Here is a 23,078-nt window from a genome sequence, read left to right as displayed (position 1 = left end):
TGTGGCCGACAGATTCCTCCCTCTGCCCCCAATATAGAGAATGGACCACCAGCAACTCGAAGACTGCAAAGGCGCATCCAGCACCTAACAGAGCCAAACACTGACTGAGCTCTTGCCGGCTTGTTATATCTCAAACTCTAACTGGTCAGGACCAGGTTCCCTCCAAAGAACTTGGAAACACACAGTTAGTTGCTCCTCCCTCCTGGTGTTTACAGGGGAATGTCAACTGGTTCTGGACAGACCTGGGGCTCTGAGATCCTAAGAATGAAAATGGAATTCAGAATAAATGGGAAAGGGGGAAGAGAGTGGTGTTCAGGAACAGTGTGGGAATTTTGTTTGGATTCACCACTAGTCTGCTGTGTGACCTTGGGCAAGTCACTTAACTTTTCTGTGCCTCAGTACAGATGCTCCCCATCTGTAAAATGGGGAGCAAGACCATGAGCCCCACGTGGGGCAGGGACTGTGTCCAATCCAATTCGCATGTATCCACCCCAGCACTTAGTAGAATGCTTGACACATAGTAAGCACTTAAATACCATAATAATAATAATTATTAATAATATTATTATTCATCTTGCTGGGATACAATGAACTGATTCTCAGGAAGCCCAGATACTGCTTGAACCTCTTTCCGTATGTTTCAAGCCAAACCTCACCTAATGGGCACAACAATAGTGTCCAGTTGCCTGCCCTATGGCAGACACCCCCTCGAGCATCTCTGCTCACTGCCAGCAACAGCTAATTGGTGTCTGGACCCGGCCCCCTTGCAGTTGGGCCCCTGGGCCCTGGGATCCGGGGCATGTGGACAGTGGAAGTCTGAACCTGGAAAAAGCATCTACCACAAGGTATCACTTGCAGATGGCTGGAGGACATTTGAGGGTGTTTGGAGGTGTCTTAATGAGGACACCGGTCAGCCAATGTGTACATACTGCACATGTCCAGGGTGCTCCCACTGGTGCCAACCACTTTCAGGCGCCTAAATCCCTCTGGAAGGCAGTCTCCCCTCTCGAGGGAGTGTGAGTACCCCTGTTGGTGCCCTCCATTGGCTCTCATCCTCCTTCCACTTTCCCCCCTGGGCCTTTGGGACTGAGAAGCAGGCGGTGCTGGGGCGACTTAGGGTCATCTTTATACTTGTGCAAATCTCCTGCTCTGAAGCCTCCTACAGTACTTGGGACGAGCTTGTGCAGCCATGGTGGTTTCCATGGAGACAAGAAGCACTGCTTCTCTCCCAAGCTAAGCTAATGATTTTCATCAAAATCCCATTTCCTTCGAGACAGGTAGAAAGGTTACAATGCTGCTATCCACATATCCTCTTAAACACATTCCACCGGCAAACACACGTGGTCTCCATCCTGGCCCCTTCCCCTCTGGCACATATGCCTCTCTGCAAACATTTACCTTCCCGTCCAACCTTCACAACCGACCTACATATCTTCCACAAGGGCCTGCCAGACGGTCCCCTCCCAAGTCTCCGGGGCCGGGCCGACCCCCATTGTCTTTCATTCATTCATTCAATAGTATTTATTGAGTGCTTACTATGTGCAGAGCACTGTACTAAGCCCTTGGAATGAAAAATTCGGCAACAGATAGAGACAGTCCCTGCCGTTTGACAGGCTTACAGTCTAATAGGGGGAGACAGACTGACAAGAACAATGGCAATAAATAGAGTCAAGGGGAAGAACATCTCGTAAAAACAATGGCAACTAAATAGAATCGAGGCGATGTACATTTCATTAACAAAATAAATAGGGTAATGAAAATATATACAGTTGAGTAGACGAGTACAGTGCTGAGGGGATGGGAAGGGAGAGGGGGAGGAGCAGAGGGAAATGGGGGGAAAAGAGAGTTACGCTGTGGAGAGGTGAAGAGGGGGCGGTAGAGGGAGTAGAGAGAGAAGGGGACCTCAGTCTGGGAAGGCCTCTTGGAGGAGGTAAGTTTTAAGTAGGGTTTTGAAGAGGGGAAGAGAATTAGTTTGGCGGAGGTGAGGAGGGAGGGCATTCCAGAACCGCGGGAGGACGTGGCCCAGGGGTCGACGGCGGGATAGACGAGACCGAGGGACGGTGAGGAGGTGGGCGGCAGAGGAGCGGAGCGTGCGGGGTGGGCAGTAGAAAGAGAGAAGGGAGGAGAGGTAGGAAGGGGCAAGGTGATGTAGAGCCTGAAGCCTAGAGTGAGGAGTTTTTGTTTGGAGCAGAGGTTGATAGGCAACCACTGGAGGTCTTTGTTATCAGGACAGCTCCCAGACCCAATCCCAATTTTCAAGTCTGAGTCTATCCTATACATTTAATCCTATATTCAGTTGTATTTACTGAGCCTTCACTGTGTGCAGAGGACTGTACTAAGTTCTTTACAATATAACAATAAACAGTCACATTCCCTGTCCCCAGTGAGCTTATATAGTCTAGAGGGACAGACATTGATATAAATAAATTACAGATATGTACATAAGTGCTTTGGGGCTGGAAGGGTGTGATAAATAAAGGGACCAAGTCAGGATGACAGAGAAGGGAGTGGGATAAGAGGAAAAGAGGCCTCTTGGAAGAGCTGTACCTTCAACAGGGCTTTGAAGCAGGGGAGAGTCAATGTCTGTAGAATGATATCCTCTGAGCTCCTTCTGGGATAATACCATACCATACAATACCATACCATACCAAACAAATACCATAATTATTATAATCTGTTCTCAGCAGGGTCACTGACCACTCACTCCAGGGAGACTACCGGTATCCTTTCCCGTGGTCCACAGGCCAAGCTAAGGATGGGCTCACCCATGCCCCAGTTTCTCGAGTTCCCCACAACTTTGAACACCACATTTCCAAGTCGCCTCTGGGTGCTGAGCTAAAATACCCAAATGAACCACACAACAGAAAGAGCCTGAAAAAATGGCCTGAGGCAGAGAGAGAGAAAACTAGAGAAAGACATATTTCCCAAGCTGCTCAGCAGGCCACCTGCCAATCACATGCCTTTCCACCCACCAGCTGCTCAGAGGGCCCAGTGCAATTTCCCAGCCTTCTCAATCAATCAAATGCAAGTGACCTCTGAATAGGTTGTCTCCAGACCAAACATGGGCCTTCCCTCCCAACATTCGGCCAGGTGGCAGGAGAGTAACTGACCAAAACCCATCAGTGGAGGCCAGCTTCGAGTCTTAGGAGACTTGGGTGCACTGGTGGAACAAGGGTTGGGGAGAAGGGCCGAAGCAGAGCCCCAGGAGAAGGTAGGACAAACACCCCGGTGGCACAGCAGGGTAATATCTGCTGGCACAGAGTTACAGTCTCCCTGTGGCTCGGCTCACAAGAGCTCTGGCCTGATGCTGCTCAGGTGGTTTCCTAGTTCCAGGTGGCCTAACTGACCACCTGCAGACCACATGCCCTCGGGGGCCAGCCACCGGTAGGGGACAAGGCTTCACTTACCCAGAAAGCACACCCAGGACGAGGTTGAGGACGAAGAAGGAGCCGATGATGATGAGAGGGATGAAATACAGCCAGTTCCAGGTGGCTCCCAAGGCATCGTTGGTCTGAAAGAAGCAAAGACTGTCAGGCCTCCGGCAGAACTACATCCTTCACTTGGTTCCCATCGCCCTTTCCAACCCAGCAGTCCAGACCAATTCTCTCTCTCTCCCCCTTTCCCTCTCCCCCAGTGCTTCTCTGTCTACCTGCAACTCATTCATTATTACAACAAGCTCAACACTGACCAGGGTAGGAGAGACCGGGATCACGTTGGAAAGAGAAAGTCAGCAACATGAGCATTGGCTTCGTGCAGGTGGGACAGTCGAAAACCTGAGGCAAAAAGTTACTTGCCAAATCCACCAGCTGGGATGAGTGTGTGTGTGTGTGTGTGTTATAGTCTCTCTCATTTTTTCTGTTTCTCTCCCCACCGCCCCCAACCCAAACTTTCCCTGTGAAATGGTAGTGGCAAATGAGACTTCCAGTGAACAAGTTACTTTCAGGGGGCTCCTGGATGATGATGCTGGAGTCCGCAACTTTTGTCTGGAATGACAGATGAGCCATGCTCCTGAGACTTCAGGACCAGGAACATGGACTGAGGCATGGAACTCTGTCGTACTGTACTTTCTCAAATGCTTAGAACAGTGCTCCACACACAGTAAGTGCTCAGTAAATACTACTGACTGATTATAGCAATAGTGGTTTTCACAGAGCCACTCATCCTCTCTCTCTCCTCCTTCCAAGCAGCTTCCTGTGGGGGCAGACTAACAGACAAGAGCAGAGAGAAACTCCATTATCCGCTCCTGCCACTCCCCAGTCACCAGGCTCAGATCAGGGGTGGGCGGAGAGGAGCTCTGGCCTCAGATTGCATCAAGGCAGGGAAAGTCCCAGGGATGAATTCCACTCCACTTGGTTCGATGGGCAGCCAGCGCCCCGCTCCCCCGCCCCCCAAATCCACCTTGTTAGAGTGCAACCTCTCTGTGAGCAAAGGAAGGTGTCGCTTCTTTATTGTGGACTTCCCAAACACTCAGAGCAGTGCACTACACCTAGTGGGAACTCCATAAATATTACTATTGCTATCCTCTCCCACTGTCTACCCCAGGGCCACTCCCTCGGGTTTGACAGGATGTGGGGTGGGACTGTACCCTCTCCCCCATTCTCTGACTCCTCTGCTCACCGGCTGTGTCTAATCACACACAGAAGCTCATGCGGCTGGGGTTGAGGGGCGCTGACTGACGGTGAAAGCAGTCTGGAGGCGGCGGCACACCTGCGCAGGGAATGCATCCACGCTTGCGAGCTGCTGCAGCCCTGACGCAGTGGGAATGTTTTTTTGCGTGAACCTGCCCCAATGGGGGCAGGCCCACCCCCTCCCTGTGGATACAGGCACACGTGGCAATTATCATATTAATCTCCAGGGAGGTGAGAGGGAGGGAAAGATGGGGAGAAGGCTGGGAGGGATGAGGGGGTGGTAAAGGATGGAGAGAAAACCGAGGGGGGGAGCAGAGGAAGAGAGAGAAATGATTTCCCATGATTCTTCTCTCCTCACCCCACACAGAAGTCCATTGCTCAGGGTCCCCAGGGTTGACAAGTTTCCAGTGGGCTTGGCGCCCAGGGGCTGGGGTACGGGAGAGATTCAAGGCAGTCACTTCTTCCTTTAGCCAGTCACCTTAACGTGTATTTCAGCTGCCAGGAGACCTGCTCCTTTCTGCGAGTGGTGGGGAGAAGCTTGACGGTTGGTCAGGCCATGAGAGTCGGTGCCGGTTGCAATGGCTCTCTAGGTCCAGGGTTGGAGTGGAGGGTGCTCAGCGGGAAGAGGAGGCAGTCCTGGCTCAGGACAGAGGGGAGAGGGATGCCGGGGTAGAGGGCATAGTCAGAGGAAAAGAGGGCATAGTCAGGGAAGGCCTCTTTGAGGAGTGTGCCTTCAACAAGGCTTTGAAGGAAGGGAGAGAGACTGTCAGATATGAAGAGGGAAGGCATTTCGGTCCAGAGGCAGGATGTGGGCAAGAGGTCAGAGTCCAGATAAAACAAGATCAAGGGACGGTGAATAGGTTGGCATTAGAGGAGAGAAATGTGCAGAATGGATTGTAGGAGGAGAGCAGTGAGGTAATATGGGAGGGGATAAGGAGTATCTGTTTGATGTGGAGGTGGATGGGCAACCACTGGAGGTTCCTGAGGAATAAAGAAACATGGACTGAACGTTTCTGTAGAAAAATGATCTGGGCAGCAGAGCAAAGTGAAATATGGACTGAAGTGGGGAGAGACAGGAAGCAGGGAGACCACCAAGGAGGCTGATGCAGTAATCGAGGTGGGATAGGATAAGTACTTGGATTAACGTGGTAGCAGTTTGGATGGAGAGGAAAGGAAGGATTTTAGCAATGCTGTGAAGGTGGACCCAACAGGATGTAGTGGCAGAATGAATATGTGAGTTGAATGAGAGCAGTAAATTGAGGCTAAGATCCCATTCAGGCCAGGCTAAAACTTGCCCTGTCCCTTCCAATGTGGAGCCCAGACCTGACTACACCTTTCATAGCAAGGGGCAGGGTCTGCTTCACATAGGTGGGCACCCCCAGGTGGGGAAAGAAAGTTTGCCACCTCCTCCCCTTCCACCAAATAACCAAGCCACCGAATCTAAAGCTCCCACCATGCACCAGACTTAGGGTGTCCCACGTCCTCCCTCCCAGACGTCTGTCCACACAGGGACTCAGAACAAACAGCCATACTTGCTGAGCGCCTGCAGCTGGCCATGGCAAGAGACCAACTAGTCCCAAGTATGATTGGGAGTTTACCAACCGATTTCTCCATGCTGCATTCTACTTTGTGCAGCTCAAGAGAGTGCTGGCTTTTCAACAATAGGGCTATACTATTGGCTTGTGGTCCACCATGGCCACAGATGCTCACACTTAGTCATTTCCCAGGTGTCTTGCTTCCTCACCAGAGCCAGTTCCAAAAAAGCCACCCACCTCACCCCATATGACGATAATAACGATAATTGTGGTATTTGTTAAACTCTTTTGTGCCAAGTACTGTACTAAGTGCTGGGGTAGATACCAGATAATCAGGTCCTACATGGGGCTCAAAGTCTAAGTAGTAAGGAGAACACGTATTTTGTAGATGAGGGAAATGAGGCACAGAGAAGGGTCTCGCCCGAGGTCACACAGCAGGTGAGTGGTGGAGCAGGATTTGAATCCAGGTACTCTGATCATAGGCCCATGCTCTTTCTGGCTATGATGCTTTCCACAGGGCCACAAGAAACACCCAGGGTGTTGGCTAGAAAATAACTGGTGATGATTTATTTGCCCATTAGGTCATACAGCTTTTACATGAAGACTAGAATCCTTTTCTCCAACCTACTCTCCCCACAAGGACATGACACAAGGGAAAAAATAATCATATTGACATTCTTTCCTGCTCACCCACATAAATTCCCTCTCACTCTGGCCAAGCAGCAGCTGCTGATTTTGCAGAGAATTTGCCTGTACTTCATATAGTGTCCAAATGCACCAAAATCCTCCAGCCTCTGCTGTGTCAGAGTGAGTTAGCCCAGCCTGGAGGCACTTGTGGGTCCCAGGACTAGCCACAACTCCAGCATTGATTTTGTTCACCAGGAGAGAAAAACACACACACGCAGCAGGAGAGAGAGAAAATGAGGGAGATGCATGCCCTCAGCCAGGCAATCCCACCAGCAAACCAGCAAAAGGACTCAACTGGGGCTGTTCACCCCAGACCCAAGCTTCTCCATTGGCTGTTCTGTGAGGGGTTCACTCCCAGCTCAAGAGAACAGTTCCCTCCCTGGGGCAAAGGCAGCAGCACAGCCCCCAACCCGGGGCTGACCCACAAATTCCGCTAGGCATGGGTTACTGGAAACAGAGAATTCATTGTATTTCTGCTCATCCCGGGCTACCCCCTCTGGAGCCAGAGGTCTAAATTGTCAAGCAGCTGGGTTTGGATGTAATCGCTGCAATTCACTGATTACTGTACAGTGGCATTTCAAGGTAAAATGGTAGTTGTCTGGGCTTAGCTGTGTGGCCTGGGGCTGAGCCGACCATGTGTGCTACTATTAGAGACTCTGTGTGTGTGGGCGCATGTGGGTTCGTGTGTGTGTGTGTCTCAAAGACACACAGGATCCTGAATAGGGGAACACATTTCATCAGGCTAATCAGCTGGTCAGCCACCATGCTCCAGAGTGCCTCTCTTGACCGGATTCCTCTGGGTTCTGGCAGTCACAATTACAAGGCTCCCAAAAAACCTGGTCAAAACAGGCTGCAGAAGAATCCCGTTCAAATGGGACAAGCATCCAAATGGGACTCCGTTAAAATCAGGAGGGAAGGTGACCGTGGCTGTCAATAGGGAAGTAAGCAACAGTTTAACATTAAAGGGATCGCGCAGAGCTCTCCGGGGTTGATTGCACCCACTCTCCCAGTGGCCCCAGGGCCTCAGTTCTCCCGCCACATAACAAAGAGTTGCCAAGGCATGCTCCCATAGAAAGCCAGAGTCCAAACTCAAAATGGAAGATGGAAGTTGGTTCTTCAAGTACTGTGAGCCCCAGGTGGGACCTAATTATCTAGGACCTTCCCTAGCATTTAATACAGGGTTTGGCATATAGTAATTACTCAATAAATACCAGAATTCAATCAATCATATTTATTGTTTACTGTGGGCAGAGCACTGTACTAAATGCTTGGGAGAGTACAATATAACAAAGTTGGTAGACACATTTCCTTCCCACAATGAGCTTAGAATCTAGAGGGGGAGAGAGATGATGGTAAGGAGTTTCTGTTTGATGCAGAAGTAGATATGCAACCACTAGAGGTTCTTGAGGAGTGGGGAAATATAGACTGAAAGTTTTTGTAGAAAAATGATCTGGGCAGCAGAGTGAAGTAAGAACTGAAATGGGGAGAAACACGAGGTAGGGAGGTCAGCAAGGAGGCTGATACAGTAATCAAGGAGGGATAGATAAATGCTTGGATTAACATGGCAGCAGTTTGGATGGAGAGGAAAGAGGATTTTAGCGATGTGAAGGTTGAACTGATTAGATTCAGTGACAGAATGAATATGTGCGTTGAATGAGAGAGATGAATCGAAGATAACGCCAAGGTTACAGGCTTTGAGACAGGAAGGGTGGTGGTGCTGTCTACAGTGATGGGAAAATTGTGGGAGGACAGGGTTTGGGTGGAAAGATATGGAGCTCTATTTTGGACATGTTAATACTGAGGTGTAGGGGGGACCCAAGAAGAGGTGTCTGAAGGCAGAAGGAAAGGCAAGACTCAGTTCTCCAAGGCAGTGTAGATGGAAAATAGAAGTAAGGGTAGTTTTAAGCTAGGGGTGAACAACAAGGAACCTAAGTGAGCAGCAGACAAGACCAGAAGCTGAAGACCTAAGGAAATAGGCTCTGGGTGGAGATCTGCTTTCTCTTGCCCAGCAAGAGATGTCTCTCCCTCCCTTCTTCTAGGGCTGCTGGAGAGCTGACAACCACCCCATCTCTGACTCTTAATCTACAATAAAACATCCTGGATGACTCTAAAAATCAGTTCCTGGATTTCAGAGGGATAACGGGCTTAATACTGGGTTTGAAAACAATCACAGTCACTTGTCCTAATTAATTAAATGTAGCTTATTTTGTATACGCAAAGTCAGTGGCTCATGCATATGCAAAATGCAATGCAAATCAGAATTTTGAGGCAATCTTTTTAAACAGTACTGAATCAGTAGATACCATAATAAGGTAGAAGCCAGGGGGCCATTCTAACAGCTGGGGAAAAAGGGAAGACAAGGCAAGGGAAGACCCCACTTGGTCCCTTAGAAGAGTAACAATTTGAAAGTGGAATGACCTGCTTAGCCACTGTTCCTAAATAATGCAATTAGCACACTCCAGTTTCACAAGATTGTCAAGCTCTTCCATGGAACATGTGCCATTGTCTCAGTCCTTCCAAACAGGAAGTTTTTCTTAATGTCTACCCTAAGTGCCTCCTGCTGCAAAGGCACCCTGAGAGGTGCAATAAGAGGGGACTCCTTGCTGGGGCAGGCCTATTAGATCAGATTTCTCATTAAGAGAAATAAGCCGAGCTGCAAGTCCTTCTGCATTAACTGTGAAGACAGACCCAGAACTCCTCAGAATAGGCTCCCTTGTGGGGGGCACCACAGGAACATCCATTCTCCCACTCATCTTGTCCAAGGACTCCATTCATTGGGTCTGCTCAGATTCGCCCCTCTGGCAGATTCTCATTCCAGGGGCCTAAGAAGAAATCAGTCTGGGGGCACAAAGGAATTTTAATGAATAAAAATAGAAGCCAAAGGGTCGGTATGGTTCTATGTGTGGGGAGTCAGCGCTCCCTCACACTCAGACAGTCAGTCAATCAGATCCAAGGTAAACTGCCATTACCGCATGGTGTAGTGGCTAGAGCAGAGGCCTAGGAGCCCGAAGGACCTGAATTCTAATCCCAGGTCCGCCAGTTGTCTGCTGTGTGACCTTGGGCAAATCACTTCAATTCTTTGTGCCGCAGTTACCTCATCTGTAAAATGAGGATTAAGACTGTGAGTCCCAAGCGGGACAGGGACTGTGCCCAATCTGATAGCCTTGTATCTACTCCAGCACTTAGAACAGTGCTTGGCACATAGTAAGCACTTAGCAAATACCATCACTGTTTTTATCACAATGGATGGGACAATGACAATCCAGGGTGACGGTAACGCCTAATGGGCCTTCAGCTTCCTCAAGTTTCAGGCTGAGATGTGAGCACCAACCCTCATCCTTGATCACTTCTGCAGAATATACACTTGGCTGCTTCCCCCTGTTATTCATTTTCATGTCTATTTCCCCTACTAGATTGTAACTCCTTGAGGGCAAGGATCGAGTCTATTACCTCTACTGTATTTTCTCAAGTGCTTAGTACGGTGCTCTGCCCAGGACCAGTGCTCAATAAATACTATTGATTAATGGCTCTGTTGACTCCCCAGCCTCTGGTCAGCCTGGTTCTAAGAGGACAACTTGCCTGGTCATAAAGCAATCATGTGGCGGATCTGGGATTAGAACCCAGGAGTCCTTCTAACTCCTAGGCTTGTGCTCTATTCACTAAGTCATGCTGCTCCTCCTACAAGTCCACTTGCATGCATGCACACACATATACACACAAACGCTCTGCCCACCACTTAAGGGCTCTCAGTTAGGTGGCACCCTTACCCACCAACCCCAAGGCCCTGACAGCCTGAATATCCCACCCACCCAACAGCCACAAACAACTTTTCTTCCCATTCCCCCCACCATCCTGAAATAGGTACAGTCCAATGTGTACAATGAGAGAACTGAGATTTGGCAACCAAAACTGGATTTGGGAGAGGCGAGGGGTGGCGGGGGGGGGGGGGGGCGGTGGGGGGAGAGAGACGGAGTGCAGAGAAGGGGGATGCTGTTCCCAGAGACACACAACTGAGCTCATCCTTAGAAAGAGCGACACAACTAAAGATAACTGCCAGTAGGAGAAAGGGAGAAGGGGGCCGTGGTGAAAGAGGACCCACCAAATCCCGGTTCCAACACACGTACCCACACGCATGCACATACATGTGTGCTCCACATACGGGTTTGGAATCACAGCCATCCTGAGTGATTTGAAGCTTGGAAACAGCCGATCTACAGCACTGCAGTTACCATGGTAACTTGGATTTCCCATTTCCTATCCAAGGTTTCCAGGTTTGGAAGGAATGGACCCCTGGCCCCATCCCCCTGACTCCCCTGGCCTTCAGAATGAAAGGTAAATTTCTTCTCCAGAGGGACACAGTGCTCTGTCACCCACCCTCACTGACTACCCTTGTGTTCTCTCACTCTCCACCCTCAGCCTCCTCCCACATCTGCCTGCCAGCTCCTCCACTCCTAAAACCTCCACACGGCACTCCCTCCCCACTGCTGACCAGACAGTTGAGGAATCTGCTAGGGTCGGGGACAAGACTCTGTGTGTGAGGGAGTCCCCATCCCCACACCTACCCTCTCACCCCATCATGCCGCCAGTCAGGAGAGGGTGATGATGATGGTATTTGTTAAGCACTTACTATGTGCCAAGCACTGTTCTAAGTGCTGGGGTAGATACGAGATAATCAATCAGGTTGTCCCACGTGGGGCTCACAGTCTTAATCCCCATTTTACAGATGCAGTAACTGAGGCAATGGGAAGTTCAGTGACTTGCCCAAAGTCACACAGTTGATAAGTGGCAGAGCTTCTAGGATGCTTTTACACTCTTTTTACACCTTTTTGACAGGGTGAAAAGGGACAAGGGGAAGGGCCCAGGTTGAGTTTAAATTTTTAAGGGCTGTCTCCAGCAAGTGTTGCCCTCAACGGGGCCTAGAACAAGCACTGTGGGCCAACCTCAACATGCGGGTTCCTAGGCCCAAATGAGCCAAAGAGCTGACCCCTGGGACTGGCCCACATTGGGCTAGGAACTAGGTCAGAGGGGCCAGTTGGAGCCCCAGACTGACAAAAAGCCCCTCCTAAACCCAGTGGTGTTTCAGGGACCGCCCCCCTACCCTCACCCAGTAATGACTCCTGACCCCCTAGCCCGCTGTCTTTCCCCATCAAATTCCCCATAACCACCCCCAGGAGCCATGGCTCTGCTCTCCCATCAATGATAAAGTCATCCCTATAAACAGAAGCAGCCGTTAACAGTAGCAGCAGGCACCGCTCCCAACTGTGTCTCCACCCCAGGGCCATCCATGTATCACAGGTCTGACATGTCACTAGTGCCAGCTTACGAGGCGCCTTTCAGCTTTGGGGAATTGCACGTGCTCCCTAAACGTTAAACAGCAACTGAGACAAGAAGGGAGGAATGACCACGGCAACCCTAGAATGAAAGAAAGGGAATGACGGATAGGTAGCAAGAGGCCCCAAAAATGGACTCCGCTCCCCTGCCAGGGGAGAGATCAAATGACAATTCTCCCTCCATCCATGACACATGTTCCCAGCAAAGGACTCAGCTGTTCTCCCTGTCTGTTGGGGGGTGGGGGGGGCAATAGTATAGGCCTGCCTCCACAGAGATGTGAAGAGAGACTAAGCGGGCAGCAGTCACTGGCAAAGAAAGAGCTTGCTACGGACCCGAGCTAACATGCCTGGGAAGCTCCCGCACCTGGAAAAGGCACGGAAAGAAAGGAAACCACGATGATCAAAAGGATGAAGCAGCTTCCATACCAAGGTAGACGGAAAGGTTTAGGATTCCAGTCTGGAAAAGTGAAGACTGAGATGTTAGGGAGAGATACTACTGAAATCTACAAAATCATCAACAGGGTTGAGAGGACCAACACAGAATTTTTGGTTCTCCAATTCCACGAGATGCCCACTGGAGCTCAGGGAAGCATCTCTTCACCCAGCAGCTGGTAAGCAGAAGGAATGCCTCCAAGGGACTCCACACTCAATCCTGCTGCCCCTGCCCCACCAAGCCAAAGCTTCCCTCTGGAGAAAAATCTATCAGGCTGACTCTCCTACCCTCCCCTTCCCCACGCCCAACCCGGCACTCTCTCCTCCTCTTCTTCCTCCCACCGCCGCTGCGGCTGGGTCAGTGGAGTTGGCTGGTGGAATCTCTGGCACTCTGGGCAGGGGCGCTTCTCTCTAAACTCTGGCAGGAGCTGACAGAAATAGCTGCAGAGCTAATAGGATTTGTGCTTGCTGCCCAGTGGCTAAGGGCGCAGGGTGCTGATTAAATTTTCATACCTCCCTGACGGGTTGGCTTTCCTCTCCCCTTTCCGGTGGCTCTTTTTTTGTTGATGCTTTCGTTTTTGAAGAAGGGAAGAAGGAAACCCCACGAAGAAGGGTTTTCTTTTTCTTGTGTAAAGGTTTAGGATGAAACAGCCCTGGGATGCCACCGGCTGTGTCTCCGATGCTCCAAGCTGCTGCCATTGGGAAAAAGAATCCACATCCACCTTTGAGATCCCTCCTTCCTTCCTCCATTCTTCCCTTCCTCCTCATCCTTTTCCCCATGCCATAGATCCCTTCATTCCCCTGCCTCTTCACAGGCTTTCTTTACCCTTCTCGTAGGCCACCTCTCTGCTCTTCAAGCACCTTTTCCTTGTCTTTTCCTTTTCTTTTGTTTTCTTCCAACCTCCTCCTACCTTATACTTGCAAGTGTGACTCCTCCCCCTTGCTAGCTCCCCCAGACTCGTTGCCGGTCTCTTTCTAATAGCTTTTTTCCCCCCTTTCCCTCTCTCCCTGCGTTCATCTTTGTGTATCCCTGTTTCTGTCTCATTCTTTCCTCTCCTGCCTGAGCTTCTCCCCCTGGACACCCCCTTATTTCCATTTCTGGACGACAGCAAACCAACCAGATTGCCTGGCATTCTGAGAAATCATTAGCAATTCCCAGCCCTCCCCAGCTCACTGCAGAATGGCAAACACAATCCCCACTGCTGGACCCTCGGGGTCACTATCGGTTGCAGTTTTCCTTCTCTGCTTAACTCTTCTTCTCATTTCAGCTCTTTGAGCTCAGTGTTGGTTCCTTTGGCAGCTCTCCGGGGCTGGAAATGCCCACCACTCCCAGACCTGGGTTTCATCCTCAACTCGGGCCCTGGTTTTGGAATCCTGACCTGGGCCTGCCCCTACCTCTCAACCCAGACCCCTCTCTCCATCCCTGCACCGGGGATGGATTGAACCCTGCTCTGCTCCTGTGTCCATGCCTCTTGCTCAGGCCCAGAGCTGAGACTTTCCTCATAAGCACATCTCCCCCATCACTGGTCTTCTTGCCTCAGCATGCTTAGTGGATAGAGCACAGACCTGCGAGTCAGAAGAATCTGGGTACTAATCCCAGCTCTGTCACTTGTCTGCTGTGACTTTAGGCAAGTCACTTCACTTCCCTGTGCTTCAGATACCTCATCTGGAAAATGGAGATTAAGACTGTAAACCCCATGTGGGACATGGACTGTTTCCAACCTGATTATCTTAGATCTACCCTAGTACTCAGTACAGTGCATGACACATAGTAAGCGTTTAACAAATACCACAGGAAAAAAAAAACACTAGGGAGCACCATGCATCCCTTGTTCTGGTCCCACATTATCTCTGTCCCCCAACCCCCGAACTCCCCAGCCCCATGCTTTTCTGTTTCTCTGAGGAATGACTCTTCCCTTCCCTACCCTGAAGCTTGGATATGTCCAGCTTTCTGGTCTCAAGGGAACATTCTTGTCCCCAACAAGCGACAGCATTCCTGACTGGCGAATCTCCGCCACTTGAGGGTCATTTAACCCTGGATTCCTTTCCCAGACTGCTGCCCATAATAATAATAAAAATGGTATTTGCTAAGTGCTTACTATGTGCCAAGCACTGCTCTAAGCACTGGGGTAGATACAAGGTAATCAGGTTGTCCATGTGGGGCTCACAGACTTAATCCCCATTTTACAGATGAGGTAACTGAGGCACAGGGAAGTGAAGTGATATGCCCAAAGTCACAGAGCTGATACGTGGCAGAGCCGGAATTAGAACACATGACCTCTGACTCTCATGCCCATGCTCTTTCCACTAAGCCACAGTGCTTAAAGGCATGGGCTTAGGAGTCAGAGGGGTTCTAATTCTGGCTTCGCCACTTATCAGTTGTGTGACTTTGGGCATGTCACATCACTTCTTTGCGCCTCAGTTACTTCATCTATAAAATGGGGATTAAGTCTGTGAACCCCACTTGGGACAACCTTAGAGCCTTCTCAGATGTTGACCAGCCTTCTCAAGTGGTGGTTTCCCAGGGTAGGGGGCAGCAGAGAGGGCCAGTTCAGCCCTCCTCCAGATTGGATGGGCGAGAGATGCATGATGGGGAACTAGAGGGATATCGGGGGGTTGGACTATACAGTTCCTCTAGGCCTCCTAATGACCCAGAAATATGTCCCCAGGGGGAATGTCAAGGAAGGAAAGAGAAAGTTTAAGGGTGTCGGGTGGTCTTCTCTTATGAGGCTGGCAGCCTAGGAGGTCACCCACCCCAAGGCTCCCCACCATGCCCTGATGCTCCCATGGGAGCCAGAATACTGGGCATGTTGATCCAGGTGCCTGGCCCAATGAAGGCATTGCTCGGGAGCAGAAAATAAGCAATGTGGGTACAGGAGCAAGTTGAGGAGGCACAGGAGGCTCTGCAGGCCTGCAAATGAAGCCCTCCACCCCTGGGGGCATCCCATCCACCCACTCTTCAGCAAAGAGAATCCCTCCACCTGGCAACCAGGGTTCAAAACACTCGCAGAACCTAACTGCCTCCCTTCATCACTTCCATTTGCTGCCTGTGTTTGGTTTAAGTCTCCTTTTCTCTCTCACATGTCACACACGCCCACCCACCCAGACTCTCCTTAACAACACACAGAAGCACAAACTCCCTTTCCCCCACACTCACATACTCCCTTCTCTCTCCTGCCTCCATACACACACACACACCTCAGCCCCTCCCTCATTTTCTCATACCCACCCACACAGACACGTGCATATATGAGCGTGCACGCACGTGTACACACACACACGTGTGTTTTCCTGCCTCATCCTCACTCCCCACTGTGACATTCAGTCTTCCACTGGTTCTCAGAACTACCACTGGTAACATGGACAGCAGTGGAAGTCAGGGCCATAGCTCAACAAGTTGGAGGTCAGAGGCATCGGCAGCAGGAGCTGAGGATAGTCTAACTTAGAAACACCTCCACCCAGGATGATAGTCTTTTCTTTCACTGACGAAAGGGAAGTGGCCAGGGGGAGGAAGGAGTGGGTGGGTGGGTGTCCAGAGACAGCCACTGCTATGGAGGGCTGGGGATGGAATGAAAACACTTGCATCCTTCTCCACACTTGAGTTTCCAGCCTGTGAGAGTCATGGCGCCTCATGCAACAGTACACACCACAGCAGCACCTCCTCCCCTGCCCCCGACCTGCCTTTGATGGGGACCCACCCTTCAAGGGCACACAGGCCCCACAGACACTTCCGGGGATGCACATACAACTCCTCCCCTGCCGCTATATTAACAGCACAGTCTCCACAATCCCTTCCTCTTCCCCACAATCTCCCTCTCCCTGCCCCAGCTCAATGAGACACCAAACTGAGGAGGGGAATGGAGGGAGGAAATGCAGAGGGATGGGTAGGAGGAATGAATGGCCGGCCCCCACCCCCTCATCACTGTGGGAGCCCTGGACAGGATCCCTCAGGCCTTTCTTGACAGTCCGCCATCTTTCAGAATGGTAGGACAGGGTAGGGATTCCCAGATACAAACAAAAGACCAAAGGGTGAGGCCCATGCAGGGATCAGGTGATGCAGTCTCCAATCTCAAGTGGCCCCCTTGTGGGGCTGCCCTCCTAGGTAGACCACAACAAAGGCAAAAGCCTTAGGACCTCAATCCCGAAGGAAGTCAGTGCCTCCAGATTCTGGGTTCCCTATCCTAAACTAGACAGGCTGCCTTCCGTGGAGGAGACGTGATCTTCTCCAAATTAGCTCAGGGATTTAATGAAACCCAGCAGAGAACCTGGAGATGGGAGACAACGACAAGAGTCTCAGGGAAGCACCTTCCCCGGGGCCAGGTCTGCTCTTCACCCACTCACAACTTTCCTCCCCTCTCTGCCCCATGCCCCCGCCCTACCCACCCACCTCTGCTACCCTCAACCAGCTGTGCCAGGAGCCAAGAACCCTTACTGTCCCTGCTGGTTCCAGCTTGGTGGCGGGCTCGGCCACCAAGACATATGCGTTGCTGACTCACTCTTACAGTTTAGAACGAAGCTTCAAACTTTTAATTCCCTGGTTATTATCTCCTCTCGCTCTCCCTATCTCCTTAATTTGCTCCATCTTGTTTCAAGTTATGAATTATGCACAGTGCGTCTTGAGCTCAAGAAAGACCCTTTATCAAATCTGTGCTAAAGAGGTTCCTGAGAGCGAGGACCAAGAGCCTTTTAAAATGACCCAATGGGTCTTTCCCTTCACCCTTCGCCCATCTGCTCCCACACACACTTCAGTTGGGGCAGAAAAGTCCAAAGGGCCTATCAGATTTACTCAGATCCCAGGGTGCTACCCATGGGACAAAGCTTTCTGGGTCCCTGAGACTGATAGCAAGAGGAAGGAGGGGATGGGGGCGCTGAAAACTCACACTTGAGAGTTGAGCCAGGGGGTACCCTTGCCCCAGAGGCAATCCTGTCCTGGACCTCAGTTTCCCCATCAGGAGCATGATGGAGAGGAGAACAGAGAACAAAAATCTATCCATGGCCTAGTGGATACAGCACGGGTCTGGGTGTCAGAAAGACCTGGGTACTAATCTCGGCTCCACCTCTTGTCTGCTATGTGACCTTGGGCAAGTTATTTCACTTCTCTGTGCCTCAGTTACTTCAATGGTAAAATAATAATAATAATAATGGTATTTGTTAAGCATTTACTATGTGCCAAGCACTGTTCTAAGCACTGGGGAGATACAAGGTAATCAGGTTATCCCACGTTGGGCTCACAGTCAATCCCTATTTTACAGATGATGTAACTGAGGCACAGGGAAGTTAAGTGGCTTGCCCAAGATTCCACAGCAGACAAGTCGCAGAACCAGAATTAGAACCCACATCCTCTGACTCCCAAGCCCATACTCTTTCCACTAAGCCATGCTGCTTCTCTGATAGAGATTAAGACTGTGAACTACATGTGGGACATGGACTCTGTCCAACCTGATTAGCTTGTATCTATCCCAGCGCTTAGTACGGTGTACATAGTAAGCACTTAACAAATGCCATTAAAAAAATGACTCAACTGGACAGAACTCTTGAATATTCTATAATCAAGCCACAATACTACCCAAGTTTTACAAGCTCGAGAAAAATTTCTGCATTTCCTAGTCCAGGACCGGCTTCAGATGGCAAGCAAGAGAGGCAGCCACCTCAGGGTGCACCATCAAAAGGAGGGCCCTGGATGGCCCAATTTTGGGGTAGCTTGCAACTCCATGGAGGTTTCCCATTCAGTTTCGATGAAGCTCAAAAATTTAAGGAACAGCTTACTGTAAGGTTAAAATCATCAATTAATAGACTTATCCACTGTAGGCATCTCCTCTAAATGTAAGCTCCTTGTGGGCAGGAAACAATGTCTACTAACTCAGTTATATTGTACTCTCCTAAGTGCTTAGTACAGTGCTCTGCGCAAATTAAGCACTCATTTAATACCATTGATTATCAATTGCTTTTATTCTCACTGTATCCTTGACAAAGGTTTGGGCAGACACTTACCACATGACGCCCCACTTGACATCACTGTATCCGCCACCTGCTGGGCCAATCGCCTGCAGGCTCACGGGCATAAGAGACGCCACCCAAGGAGAGGAGCTCAGCTCTTTCCACCTAAAGCCAGCCTGTCTTCTTCCCTGGCTCCTCAGTCCTCTAAATCCTTTTTTCCTCCCCCCACTTCACTGTTGGTTCAAGACCTCCAGAATCTCACTTATCTCAGAAATAACCTCACTTGCTGCTTATTTTGCTCAAAATGGAAGTTACAAGACAAATTCAGTAAATAACTTGGGTAGAAAGGATACGCATGCTCTTGCTCTCTCTGTTACACACACGCAGGCGCGCACAAACACACACACACAGAGAAAAAAAAAAACACCCATAATTATCCTCTGTAATAACCTTCCCCAGTCCCGGATGGCTGGTATTTACAGCTGTTTACAGTAGCACGAGCTGGCAGGCAAGGGCTTTGCTTTCTGGCGGGGGAAGAAGCCGGCTCAGGGAGAGAGCACATGGCTAAGACAAGGGAGTTTCCCTCACCCCTTCGCCCCACCCCGGTCTGCCCAGGAGGCAACGGCCAGATCTTCCTGGAGACTCCAGTCTACCAGGAAATTCCCTTTTATTTATTTACTTATTTTTTAATAGTATTTGTCAGGCCCTTACTACGTGCCAGGCACTGTACTAGGCACTGAGATAGATACATGATAACCAGGTTGGACACAGTCCATGTCCCACCTGGGGCTTACGCTCAATCCCCATTTTACAGTTGAGGCAACTGAGGTATAAATTCAGTGACTTACCCAAGGTCACACAAGTGGCAGAGATGGGATTAAAACCCAGGTCCTTCTGACTCCTAGGGCCAGGCTCTCTCCACTAGGCCATGCTGCCCCTCTCTGTAATCCGGGGTTGGGTGACCCGCCGGGACATTCCCTCCAGGTGAGCACGAGCTTCTCTCCTTTAACTAGCCTTGGCCACAAGTATTGGGCAATTCTTCCTTTTTCCTGAATCACATGACCCCTTTCCCAGAAGACTGTAACTACTTGTATGGTGCAACTAGGATGAGCCCGATACCAGGAGTGGAGGGAAGCAAACTATCTCTACACTAGGATCTCTGACCTTCAGGCATTTGACATTTGCTCCACCCCCAGCCACACTTACGTGCATATCCTTAAATTATATAGTAGAAATTGTTTATTTACATTAATGTCTATCTCTCCCTCTAAGTTATAAACTCATTGTGGGCAGGGAACAAGTCTGCCAACTCTGTTGAACTGTACTCTCCCAAGCACTTAGTACAGCACTCTGAGCATAGCAAGAACTCAACAAATACCACTGATGAAAACAAAAGACTGAGAGCTGAGGAGACAAGGAACAGATAATGTGTTCAGGAGAAACTTGCAACCTGAAACTTGCACTGGGAGTACATATCTGCAGGTGCATGCATGCATATGTGGATGCCTGTATGGATGTGGGTGCATGTGTGGGGACTTGCATGTGTGTATGGGTACCGCCTGAACTGCAGCCAGCCAAGGGCATGGCTGTCCCAGAATCTGAGCCCAATGACTCCTGTAGACCCCTTACCCCCTGGAAATGTGACAGAGACAGGACTGCTGGAGGGCTGCTGGAGGAGTGGCCTCGGGGGGCTAAACTTGATATCAGCAGAGTTCCTGGGGAAGGTGATTCAAGCTCCCAAACCTACTTTCTTTTCCTGTTCTGCCTGGAAACTTGCCTTGTTTACCCAAACAGTGCTCAAGCAACACTCGGATTTACATAACACAAGGACAGAAGGGGTCTGAGAAAAGTCATATGCTTGGGACATGGAGAGTACAGGTAAAATAACGATCCTTGTGATTATTTTTCAACCCGTCGCCTTGAAGGAATATAGCACCTTCCTTCTGAGGAGAAGCTGGCAAACACTTCAGACACCTTCAATCCATTCTCGCTTCTCCCCAGCACCTTTGAAAGTGACATGCAAATGGCCTCTTCTTCAATATTAATCAGTATCAGTCCCTAATTTATTAAATTACAGGCAGGGCAGGGTAATCTCACAGGGAACCTGAGGCATAGACAGACTCTAACAGTACAGAAGGGCCTATTTTGGGACTAGCATCTGCCTTTCTTGTCTGTTCCAGCATCATCCACCTCCAATGGCTACCTAATTCTTCTCAAGGCTTTCTGCCAGCTCCCTCTGTCTAACCCATCCACTGCCTTCTCTCATCACCCACCAGCTCACAATCTTGGCTCCTCCCAAGTTAGCCTTCTAACTGTACCTCACTGGTGAGGTCACCTGTGCCTGACCCGCTGTCCCTGCCTTGCCCTAGGCACAGGAATCCTTTCCCCCTCAAGTCCACTGAACACTGCTCCTCCCTCTCTTCAAAGCCTCCTACAAAAGTCACCTCCTCCAAGAGGCATCCCCCAACTAAGCCCCTCATTCTTGGTGGTGCCAGTCATCAGAAGCCTGAGCTTCCATGGATATTTTGGTGCCAGACATCAGAAGCCTGAGCTTCCATGGACATTTCTTGTTTTAGATGTTTATTTGCATGTAACTTAAATATTCGTGCTCCCTTTTTGTGGTTGTGCACTTCGCAATTTGGGCCTGCTAGTCTCCTGGATCCAACTGTAACCTCCTCAGAGGCAGGGACTGAGTTTTCTACTTTTTAGTACAGCGTTCTACATCCAACAGGTGTTCAGTAAACACTGCTGCCCATAATGATGACACAACTCCACAAATAGCAATGATATGGATCAAAGTCCACAGAACCCAGGAAACCTGCTAGTTCCAGGGAGAAGCAGTGTAGCTTAGTGGATAGAGCATGGGCCTGGGAGTCAGAAAGACTCGAATCCTGGCTCAGCCACTTGTCTGCTATATTTGACCTTTGGCAAATGACTCCACTTCTCTGGGCCTCAGTTACCTCATATGTAAAATGGGGATGAAGACTGTGAGCTCTATGTGGACAGAGACTGTGTCCGCCTCGATTATCTTATATCTACCCCAGTGCTTAGTACAGTGCCTGGAACGTTAATAGTGTTTAACCAATATCACAATTATTATTATGAGGGCCGTCCAGGGAGAGAGCAAAGCCCAGAATTAAGATCAGCTCCAACATCCCCTGCCTCGTTTCAGAGCTCCTGTGTCCCCTTTAAACACTGTTTTCAGGAGAAAGCACTGGTGTCATGGAGGCTCATAGCTAATCACCTCTAATCACCTGTAACAAGGGAAATAAAATTGCTGTTGTTTTTTCCACATTAAGTTAATTTTTTTGCTCTCTCAAAAGTGTGGGCGAGAGGGGAACAGAGGAAGGCAGCCTGTCATTGTCGGCATTTACAGTTCACTTGTCGGTGATGAGCAAGTAGCATTACAGGGATTTGGAGAGCTCTGAAAAGGGATACAGGCATTTAACCCTCATTTTAAGGATGAAAAATCTGAGGCCCAGAGAAGCGAAGTGACTTGCCCACAGTCACACAGCAGACAAGTGGTGGAGCCAGGATTAGAGCCCAAGTCCTCTGACTCCCAGTGCTGTGCTCTTTCCACTAGGTCACACTGTTTCTCATTTCCTTTTCCTATCACTTCCTCTCCAACTCTTTTGGGTCAGAGAGGCGGGGGAGATGGGGAGAAGAGTGTCGGTGATGGGGAAAAACAATCAGGAAATGTCATGAAATGTGTTTAGAACTTGAAAAATTACTTTACATCTATGTGCAAACAAAGAGTACAATGTGATGCATATGTATCTCTGAGCAAATTACTATTCCTAAGAAATGAAAAGTTTAGGAAGCCAACAGTGCTCCCCAATCCTTTTCTACATTTGTGCCTAGTGCACCTTACGGGAAAAAGACTGTGATTCCTTCCTATGAAGGGATTGAGGCAGTAGCTGGCTGCCGGTCAAGTCAAGCAGAGTCGAGAGAAAGAAGACAAGGAAGACTCAACAGCAAGCAGTAGCCCTGGCAAAAAAAAAGGTTCCCCTCAACTTTAACCCAGCAGCCTAGGCTGATGGTTGATAGATAATTAAAATAATTGCTGCATTTGCTTAGTGCTTACTATGTGCCAAGTCCTGAACTAAGCGCTGGGGTAGATACAAGATAATCAAGTTGCACACAGTCCCTGGACTGCAAGGGGCTCCCAGTCTTAAGTGAGAGGGAGAATACGTATTTCATCCCCATTTGACAGAAGAGGAAACTGAAGTTAAGTGACTTGCCCAAAGCCTCACAGCAGATAAGTGGCAGAGCTGGGATTAGCACTCAAGTTTCCTGACTCCCAGGAGTGATGATTTTCATTAGTCCACATGCTGATCAATGTGATTTAGGGCTTCCTCAGTCAAGTCTCTAAAAACTAGATTGGGAGAGAGGGAAAAATCCCACAGACAGGCATCCAGAGCTTTTATCCAGATCACACACTTTTCATTCCTCTAATGCCAACCTACTCACGGTACTTCAATCTCATCTATCTCAATGCTGACCCCTCGCCCATGTCCTACCTCTGGCCT

The 23,078-nt window shown here is 49.7% G+C and overlaps 1 protein-coding gene across 6 annotated transcripts in view; it reads right to left on the bottom strand.

The window, feature by feature from the left end:
• Positions 1–23,078, bottom strand: part of CACNA1E (calcium voltage-gated channel subunit alpha1 E) — a 271,336-nt gene that overhangs the window by 119,203 nt on the left and 129,055 nt on the right. For all 6 annotated transcript variants that reach the window (XM_029081472.2, XM_029081478.2, XM_029081475.2 and 3 more), the window contains one exon: positions 3,408–3,511. In XM_029081472.2, the coding sequence (XP_028937305.1) occupies positions 3,408–3,511 (104 nt within the window). The remainder of the gene's footprint in view (positions 1–3,407; positions 3,512–23,078) is intronic.

The sequence above is a fragment of the Ornithorhynchus anatinus genome, chromosome 16, assembly GCF_004115215.2.
Source record: "Ornithorhynchus anatinus isolate Pmale09 chromosome 16, mOrnAna1.pri.v4, whole genome shotgun sequence".
Lineage (NCBI taxonomy): Eukaryota > Metazoa > Chordata > Mammalia > Monotremata > Ornithorhynchidae > Ornithorhynchus > Ornithorhynchus anatinus.
This window is presented reverse-complemented; position numbering and strand designations above follow the sequence as displayed.